Source organism: Leucopleurus acutus, assembly GCF_964270905.1.
Source record: "Leucopleurus acutus genome assembly, chromosome: X".
NCBI lineage: Eukaryota > Metazoa > Chordata > Mammalia > Artiodactyla > Delphinidae > Leucopleurus > Leucopleurus acutus.
In genome coordinates, this window is record NC_139148.1 from 47,418,150 (window position 1) to 47,428,493 (window position 10,344).

Below are 10,344 nucleotides of genomic sequence, written 5' to 3' on the forward strand. Positions count from 1 at the left end.
GGAAACCACTGATCACCTGTTGGTCATTTTACTGATAGGGAAACAGATCCAGAAAGAGCAAGAGGCCAAAAACTACACAGTGAGTTAAACAAAGAGCCAGGACATTTGGCAGGTTTATATCAAATGGCTCTTTCCCCATGGTTTCAACAAGAATCCAGGGATTGACTCTTCATGCGTAGGCCCAGAAACTCAGGCCCCAGGTAGCCTCTGAAGCCAGGAGGTGGAATCAGCCCAAACCAATCTGCCTGGAGAAAAAGACTGGTTCCCCAAAACTTTGGAGATATTTTCCAACAGAGAGAATGGATGTCCTCCTCAATCCATTATCCTCTTTGCTTCTCACAGCACCTTATAAAACAAGACTTATCAGTTCTGTTTCCCAAGGTGAGAAAGAGGCTTGGCTATAGCAAGCAACTTGTTCAAGGCAATGCTCCCAAACTTTCTAGGTCATAACACACTGAAAACATTTGCATGGCATGCTTGGGTGAATTAATGGTATTACTTGTCTAGGAGGCAATCTTTCCTGAAACTTGTGCAATTCCTGGTCCTGCCTGGCGACTCTAGGGTTGAGGGACCCATTTCTTTCTACCCTGTAACCCATTTGTGGCAGCTGTGAGACACATCAGTTGAGAAACAGTGGTTTAAAGCTACACAGCCCACTTGAGCTTTCTGCCCCACCACACCCACCTCCCTTGCTGATCCAACCTCAGCAGTGCAGGGAACCCCAACAACTCAACAGAGCACTTTAATGGTAAGCACCAATCCTCCTTCCTCCCCTCTCCCTGGAAGTTATATCATCAGGTTACAGGCAGTTGGCAAACCCGGGACTGAGATAACGTCTCTGACTCAGCTTTATGGAGCACATCCAAAATGTCCACATGACATGGTGCACTACAACAAAGACACGTACTTTATTTAGGCACAGATACATTTCCCAGGAAGGAAGGAAGGGGTTTAAAATCACAACTTCCTGGGGCAACTGGTTCCTCTGTAATTCTGAGAGGAAGGTGGGAAGTGGGGTGGGGGACTGGGTCACAGCATTAAGACAAAAGAAGCTCACCAGTGAGGGGGAGCTAGGCAGGAAGAAGAGAGAGGAAGGGAGGCCTTGGAGGAAGAAGAAAAAGAGGAAAGGGAAGGGTCCCTGAGGAAGGTGGAGGAGGAAGAGGAGGTGGGAAGGAGGTCTTGAGGAAGTAGCTTAGGAGGAAGCTGGCCTCAGACCATGTACAAGGTTAACCATGCCAGACATCCCTAGGCCTGGGTTGGTTCAGCTGGGCCTGCTCCAGAGGAAGAAGCTGCAGCGGGAGGAAGGGTCAGTGGGAGGACCCTGGGGCCTGGCACACATGTAGAAGCGGCGGCCCAGGTTGGGTCCTGGCTTCTTCACAGTTCGCATTACACACGGCTCCCTGTGGCCCCCACACAGGGGCATGGGCAAGGGCCCCCCCAGCAGAGACTTCCAGAATGAGGTCCGTACCTCCTTTTCATCCTTGGCCTCTGAAGCCTTGGCCCGCCCCTCCACCACATTGGCCATCACATCCTCTTCTGAGGTCTTTGGGGTCATGAGGGTGCCCAGGCTAGGAAGCTCCAAGTTAGAAGAAGCTTGGGGACGACTGGAGGATGGCTGGAAGTAGCTCATCAGGTTTTTTTGGCCTCTACTGGAACCAGCTTGACTTGGCCGAGACCTGGTCGAGCGCACACGGGCTTTGTTCTGGCGCATCTGTACCGGTGTTTGATTGCTGAGCTGCAGCGCTGACTGCCTGAACACAGGATCTTGTTCGAGACGAACTAGGAATCTAAGGATCTTGAGCTGGGTGCCTGCAAACTCAGGGAGGAAGCGGGTGCACAGAGGTGGGCACTGTTTTGCCGGCACAGAAGACACGCTTAAGACTGCACCCACGGGGCAGTGGTCAGAGCCCATCACCTCAGGCAGCAAGAAGGAGGCCTGAAAGGTGTCCATGACCAGGGTCCTGTCTCCCAGCACATAGTCAAGCCGAGAGCCATAGTTCAGATGGCGGGCGCCACTGACTGTGGACCAGCAGGTGAAGGCCCCCTTCTGCTTTGGATGGAAGCATCGGTAGCTATCAATGAAGGGTCCCGTATGGGAACCAGCCTGGCACCCCAGGTTACTGAGCAAGTGGTCCATCCACTTGCGACCTGGGTCCTCTTGAAAGCATTCCTGGGGAAAGAGAAGGGGGACAAAGAAAGAGGTAGAACTAGATGCCTAGAACTGGAAGGGGCTTAGATTAACTGCTTTATTTTACAGACAAGAAAATGTGGTTGTTTCAAAGAAGAATGCTTAAGGTCATACAGTCCAGAACTGGCAGAGCTGGGATTCACTTTCCACCCTTACTGATTTAAAAGGCCATGATTCTTTTTCCCCTCTGCATCAGGCTACCTCTACCTTGCACTGGGCCATAAATCCCAGATCTGAAAGCTTGCTGTTAGTTAATCAAAGCAATTCTCAGAACTGCTCACCAAGAGAATGGAAAACAGCAAGTTAAAAGTGGTTACCTCCAGGAAGTAGGGCTGAGGTTAGGAGTTAAGAAGCCTGTTGCCTTTTCATGTAAACCCTCTGGTACTATTTGGCTTATCTTGTTGTGTGTGTCAAAGCCTTCACTGACCACACCCCCTTCCTGAGCTGAGGGGCTCCAGGGTTTCAGGTCTGAATACTTCCTTTGGCTCTGATCCCTAATTCATCATCCATCCAATCCACTCACCCACTCATTCAGTGCAACAAATGTTCAAAGAACACTGATTATGTGCCAGGCACGATACTAGAGACAAAGTGGGACCATGATCTTGTCTTGGGGACCAACAAGGCTTCCTTTCAGGAAGTGATCTGGAGCTGAGATCCAGATCCAGATCTGAAGGCTGAGCAAGAGTAACCCAGGCAGAGGGTGTTACAAATTGAGAGAACAACTTCTGTGATGGGCCTGTGGAGGGAGGGGACAGTATACCCCAAAGACTTGAGGGGCAACCAGACTGACTATCAAGAGGTGATGGTCACTTAGACTAGGGTGGTGCCAGAGGAGACAAAATGAAATTAAGAGATGATTTGGAGCTAGAATCAACAGTACTCACTGACCAATTGAATGGGAAAGGGGGGTAGAGAAGAAGAACACTAACACAATTCCCTGGCTTCTGGTTGGAGCAACCAAGAGGACGATGGTACTATTTAGGGAGATGAGACTAGAAGAGCTGGTCTTGTGGGAAGTAGACATACTCTGTTATTTTGGAAAGATTGTGTTTCTCATGTGATCTGGTACTATTAGTTCTCTTTCCTTGGGGAAAAAAAGAATATAGGAAGTGCACTCGAGATATCTAAGATATTTCTAAACTAAGAAGAGAAGGCATAAAAGTATATAACAGTATCACAGGAAGCAGCAAAAACAGACTAAGTAAACACCGATAAGGAATAAGGTAGGGAGGATTGAAGGCTTGCAGTTTGTAGTGTACACTCCCTTCCCCACCACCACCACCACCACCACCACCACCAGTCTCTCATTATCTCATTTCTGCTCATTTTCCCAGCTGAGAGACACATTTATGTTCCTGTGGCTCTTCTGCAAACTAATCAAGGAATTTTCCTACAGCCTCTTCTTTGAGCCAAGCCTACTGCTGAGTTGGACTGTGCCAGCATAAGTTACTTATCCCTCCCCTTATGAGGCAAGCTATGATGAGAACTGACTTGGAGATTCTAGGGCAGTGGTCCTCAAGCCTGAATATACAATAAAATCAGCCTGGGAACTTTCAAAACATACTGCTACCCTGGCTCCACACCCAATAGATTCTGATTTAATTGGTCTAGGGTTGCACCAAGGTATTGACATTTTTGTAAAAGCTCCTTGTACTAATGTACTTTCAAGGGTTGAGGACCATTGGCATAGAAGGACTCAGAGATGAGAGGTTCACACAAGAAAAGAAGACAGAGGGAGCGGATGCCTACCAATTCAGAGGACAGTGAGAAAAGCCAAAATGAGAATAACTTTTGCAGTGTGCAGAGAGGAGACAACCTGGCTGGAGTGGATGGAGTGTGTAGCGGTGCGGAGGATGGAAACGGAGACTGGGTGCAGACAAGAAAGAGTTTTGAATGCCAGGCCTGTGTGTTTTCTCTGCATCACAAAGGTAACAGAGAGGTGTTGAAGGTTCATGAGCAGGAAACATAGTATATTAGGGAAATGATCAAGGCAATGTGGAGTTCCAGGCTCTTGAAATCTGACTGAAACTCTCCAGCCCCATCTCCTGCTACTCACCTTCCTTCTCTGTCACCCCCTAACAAGAATGGGACTTGTAGTTCTCAATGCACACCAGCCAAATTCTCACCTTGCATCCTTTGCTCATCATGCTAGAATTCTTTGCTTCCCACCCCAAAGCTCTGTTCTACTCATCTTTTAAGATTCAGCCATTTTAAGATATCTCCCCTGACGTCCTGGCTGGCCCGACTCCTATTTCCAGGCTCTCCTAACCTCCTGGGCTGCTGTCTCTGCCTCAGCCCTGAAGACACCATTCTATAATTGACTGGTCATGTGTCCATACCCCACCACCATGCTGAGAGCTCTGAGGGGCCGAGCCAGCACTGACTACTAACTGAGTCCACAGCACAATCCTCAGTGCTTTGAGAATAGAATTTCAAACTAAGCTCTGCTTTTCTGTGAAGGAAGCTTGCCCCTGGGCCAAAAAAAAAAAGCATTGATTGGCTGGCTAAACAGAACCATAGTCAGGAGTGAGGTCAAAGGCCTAGAGGGAGCCTTACCAGGTTGACTGCATCCCAGTGGTCAATGGGGCGGTGAGCTGTATTCAGGTCCCCCAGAATGATAACATGGCTGAAAAACATAAAATGAATGTTCAGAAAGGGAAGCAGTAGTCCTGGCCCATCTACTTTCCCCTGGGCCCAAGATCTCAGATAGACCACCTGCCACACAGAGGTCAAGGTAGGGTCCAACGGCAAGTCATAATAGCCTGCCTCTCCAATTTCAGTATAACCTTGATGCCTTTTACAACTGACCAACACAATTATGATCTCCAAAGGTAACCCTGTTCCCTGTTTGACATGATTGTCTCACTTATCTCTACGTAATGGCATCTTTCTGGTCCTTTAAAGATGAGCTCAGGTACCACTCCCTCTAGGAAGCATCCCTCGATTATGTCAACCTACCCTCACTTTCCTGTCCCTCCCTGGGATAAGACTTTTCATTTGTTCCCAAGTACGTTACCTTCCTCATCTCATTTCATCCTTAAAACTATACTCTGAGGTAGGGATTCATACACTTATTTTACAAAAGAGAAAATAGGGGCAACACTAGCCTTCGGGCTCACAGTGAGTAAAAGAGGAGCTGGGATAGGTGCTCAGAGGTATCTGAGTACAAAACCCATATTTGTATCACTTTACCTGGTCCCCACAGCTCTTAGACAGCAGGGTCTATTCTGGTGGGCCTGCTGGTGTCTACAACTAGGCTGTAAATGAACTCAAAAGACAAAGATCCCATATCCCTCTCAATGGACCTTGACACGGGGCTGGGCACCCGGGACAAGCTCAAGGAAGCCTTGCTGCCCAGGTTTGCAGTACCTGCCAGCTGCCAGGAGGGCTTCTGCTCGGATCTGCAGCAAGCGATAGAAGCGCATCTTAAAGGCGAGCCGCTCAGGCTTTCCAGGGTCCGCATGGGGGCAGTACACGTTGATTAGGGTCAAGGTCTTCTCCTTCCCTTCCCATGTGCTGGGGAGAATAGAACCGGCCCCCGCAAAAGGGGTCACTTTCAAGCCACCCTTCCCCTCCCCACACCATGTGGCTCCCACTTAATGATTGTCTGTGGGATGGAAGTGAAGGAAAGGGATAGAGAGACATGAACAAGCTGGCATACACAGGACTTGAGGACTGACTATATCTAGGATGACACTCAGGTAAACCAGGTGATGGTCCTGCCATTCACAAAGACAGGACACAGAAAGAGAGCAACCTGGGGCAGTAAAGTTGGCTAACTTGCTTCTGAGGCACCTGTGGTAAAAAAGAGAGCTAGTCCTCCTGGCCAGGCTCCCTCTCCCCCCGCCCCCACCCCTGTAGAAATAGAGAACTCAAGGCTCAGAAGAGAATATGATTTGTTCAGGGTCACATAGCAGGTTGCCTTGCCAGGACTGAAGTCCAGGAAAGGCAAGTTTGGGAAGTTTTCTATGGTGAATGTATGTTTATAAGGCAAGCCTTAGAATCACCACATTCACAGAGTTGAACCAGCAATGCTCGGTGACAGGCAGATGTGGGCTATTACCAGATCTTGTGTTGTGTGAGGAGGGCCCGGCCCTCACTATCCAGAGCTCGAAGCTCCTCTTGAGTGAAGTCATCCATGTTTCCGTAGCAACCCACGTCCCCATTCTGAGTGGCAAGTAGGCCACTTAGGCCTTCTTCAGCAGCCACTGGGGTAGCACTGTCCTTACAGAAGGTGGCTACACCTGGAGACAGAGAGGGTACTCTAAGCAGGCCTGGCAGCCAACAGCCTGTTGCACAGTCTATTGCCCCTGCACAGGTCACCCGACTCATCTTCATCAAGTGTGGCTCTCTTGATGACTCCCCCAACTCAAGGGCCATGGATGCCTGAGGCAACTCCTCTACTCAAACCCTGGAATTTCAGTTCCTTCATCTAGAAAAGCTGCAGATTAATAACAGCTAATATTCTAAGTGCTTTACATGGTAGGTGCTCAGAAAATGTTAGCTATTATTATTATCACATGGATTAATTAGTTTAGTCCTTGTAATAGCCCTAAGAAGTACACATTATCTCCATTTTCCAGCTGAGGAACTTGAGGCATAAAGAGGTTAAGTAGCTTGCCAGAGGGTACGCAGCTAGGAAGTGAGCTAGGATCCAAACTCAGGCAGTCTGGCTCCAGAGCTCATACAACTAACCATCACACTACTGTGTTTCTGAGATCCAATATTATACATAAAAATTATCCTTCATATAACCTGATATGGCTTTAGCTCTTGGATGAAAAGCCTACATTTCTTATTACCTTCTCACTAAATATTGAAAACCCTTTCCCACCTGTCTCCATCACTTTAAAGTCCCCAGAAAGCCCGATTTACCAGAATAGCCACTACGGTTGCGGCTGAAGCTGAAATAGGAGTTACAGCCCTCAATGATAGCCAGGGGCTCTGTCAGCACATCCCCTGGAAAAAAAAAAGATGTAAGATTACATCAGAGATAAAACTAGGACCCAGGACACAGAAAGGCTTGGAATTACAGCTGTAGGCTAATTTCTTGCACACATCAGAGCCAGGGTAGAAGAGAATATCAAGTACCTATGATAAGAAGAGAAGCTAAAAAAAGGTGGGGACTAGAGAGGGAATTGTTATCAGAATTACGAGAAAGGGGAAGACTACTGAATGGGAGGTGAAGAATTAGGTGGGAGGAGGCTAGGTGACTAGGTGACTGGAGGAAGTTGGGGGTGGGAAATGGACATATGGGAGAGAGAACTGGGAATCTGAGCTGGGAGTAGGAGGTAGGAGAGGGAATTCAAGGATTTGAACTGAGGATGGAGGGAAAGTAGGTAATGGGTCTTAGAGGGAGGTGGGTGGGAGAGGGAAGGAATCAGGGGATTGAGCTGTGGGGGAGAGGGAATTAGAGGGTCTAAGTTTGGGGTGGGACATGAGGTAGAAATGATGAGAAGCTCTCAGCTGGGGAGGAGAGATGGCGGTAGAGATAAGAGGAACTGGGGATCTGAGATAGAAGTTTAAAAAGGAGGAAACTAGGGAGTCTAAACTGGGGGCAAAGATGGTGTGAGAATTAAAGGATATGAACTGGGGGCAGAAAAGGGAAAGTGGGGGTGTCTGTCTTGGGAGTGGGAGATGGAAAGTGTGTGGCGGGAGGAAATTTGGGGGACTGAGCTGTGTCAGGAGAATGAGTAGGAATTAGAGGATCTGAAAGAAGATGGAGATTGCAAGGGGGAGGGAATTATGGTTCTGCTGAGGCCAGGAGATGATGTCGGAATTAGGAGATCTAGCTGGAGTGCGAAATATAGAGGGGGGATTGGGATTCCAGACGGGCTCTAGGGGGAGGACTCTAAGGATAGAGAAATGGGAAAGTTAAATGATACGGAGCAGAGAGCAAAAGTTAGCGGAAAAGGGAACGTGTGGTAGGGGTCCTGAATTCTTGAGCGCTCACTGGTTACTTTGGTCTCCTGAAGACAGACGATGTCAGCATCCAGCTTGTCCAAAATGCGCCCCATGGCCATGGCGGTACAATTGCTGGGCTCCTCGTTTCCCACCCCTTGCACGGGGCTGCGAATCCCATTGATGTTCCAGCTCACCACGCGCAACATGCTGACAGCTAACTGCAATGCCTTTAAGCCCGCGCCCCACGTAAGTGCGAGCCAAAACCCGAAAATTCCTGTGTCCGCCAGGCCTGGCCTTCCGCGCGCGCATTTGCGCAGGCGTTCTTGTGCGTGCCGCAAAAGGGTCGGACACACATGGGGCGGGGATTCAAGCCCTTCAGTTTTCATTGGCTGGAGAAGCGGAAGCTGAAGGGGGCGGTGTGGTAGCCTAGGGGCGATGAATAGTGAGAGGAAGGCCAGTGGTTGGGCTCCTGCCCCTACCACCCGACACTGGCTTACGTGCCTGAGTCTGACTGCGTTTCTGCTCTGCTGAAAAGTCCCCTTGGTGATTTCGATTACTTACAAACGAGATTTTACCACTTTTTAAGTGGCGGAACCGCGCAGCGACCGAAGCCCCGCCCACAGTGTTCAGACTGCGCCCCTGAGTACGAAGAGGGCTGCGGCACCCAGCGACTAGGGAGTGGCTGGCGTAACCCTGCATGTAAATGTGGGCGGGGGAATGCGCGAAGGGAACTTTGCGGCCGGAGGAGGGAGCAATAAGAAACGCACTCCATTTTGGAAATTAAGATCTTGATGGTCGTCGGTCATCGTTTGCAAATACTTTCTCCCAGTCCTTAGGTCATCTTTTCGTTTTGTTTATGGTTTCCTTTGTTGTGCAAAAGCTTTTAAGTTTGATTAGGTCCCACTTATTTGCTTTATTGCTTTTGCCTTGGGAGACTGATCTAAGACGATATTACCAGGAGTTATGTCTGAGAATGTTTTGCCTATGTTCTTTTTCTAAGAGTTTTTTTTTATGGTGTCACGTCTTATATTTAAGTCTTTAAACCATTTTGAATTTATTTTCATGTATGGTGTGAGTCTTCTAACTTCATTGATTTACATAAGGCTGTCCAACTTTCCCAGCACCACTTGCTGTAGAGACTGTCTTTTCTCCATTGTATGTTCTTGCCTCCTTTGTCCAAGATTAATTGAAAGTAGGTGTGTGGGTTTATATCCAGGCTTTCTATTCTGTTCCATTGATCTATATACTTTTGTGCCAAAAGAATCTTAATTAAAAATGTTTAATTTTTATGTTATGTATATTTTACCATATTTAAAAAACTAATAATAAAAGGAATGAGGAACCATCACCTCTACCTAGTTCCAAAACATCACCCCAAAGGGAAATACATACCCATTACGCATTAAGCAGTTAGTCCCTATGCCCTCCACCACCAGCACCTTTATGGCATCAATTTGCTTTCTGTTCCTGTGGATTTACCTATTTTTGATATTTCATATAAATGAAATCTTTGCAAAATGTACTAAATACCACTTAATCATAGACTTTAAAATTGTTAATTTTGTGTTCAAATTTACCTCGCTTTTTTAATATATATACACACTACAATATATAAAATAGAGAAACAACAAGGACCCACTATACAGCACAGGGAACTCTACTCAATACTCTGTAGTAACCTGTATGGGAAAAGAATCTGAAAAAGAATAAACAGTATATGATGTATTTTGCTATACACCTGAAACTAACACAACATTGTATATCAACTATACTCCAATATAAAATATTTTTTTAAAAGGGGGGGAATAATGAAATGTTCTATGTGTAGTGATATGGAAAGATCCCAAAACATATTGGGGGGTGGCAGGCTGCAAAATAGTGAGTATTGAACCTTTTCAATAAACCACGGGGAAAATGAGGGAAAAAAAGAAGCACTCTAGTGGAGTAAGATTTAGAAGAGGGCCTCTGGCTTTATTGGGCTGGGGGAGTGAGATGGGGAAGCTGTATCAAGCCCACCCTGTAGTCATTATTTGTCTTGGGCCTTATAGCATCCCTTAGGATGTGGCCTGACAGGTACTTCCTCTTTGCTCTGTTTCTCAGATTATTAAAATCAAGGCCAAGAGAGTTTAAGTGGGCTACCCAAGTTCCAGAGCAGCACTGTCTTCCAATATAACCTATGGCTCTTCCATATGCATTATCTCATTTCATTATCAGGGCAACACTGTAAGGGGCATTGAGGCTAAGAGAGG

The 10,344-nt window shown here is 47.4% G+C and overlaps 1 protein-coding gene across 1 annotated transcript; it reads right to left on the bottom strand.

The window, feature by feature from the left end:
- Positions 1–910: 910 nt before the first annotated feature.
- Positions 911–8,366, bottom strand: APEX2 (apurinic/apyrimidinic endodeoxyribonuclease 2). The gene is made up of 6 exons (XM_082864895.1): positions 8,145–8,366; positions 7,067–7,150; positions 6,255–6,435; positions 5,561–5,707; positions 4,748–4,817; positions 911–2,170 (listed from the first exon to the last, which is right to left on the bottom strand). Exons 1-6 carry the CDS (start codon positions 8,299–8,301, stop codon positions 1,262–1,264), a joined length of 1,548 nt encoding a protein of 515 aa, XP_082721021.1. The 5' UTR covers positions 8,302–8,366; the 3' UTR covers positions 911–1,261.
- Between the last annotated feature and the right edge of the window lie 1,978 nt (positions 8,367–10,344).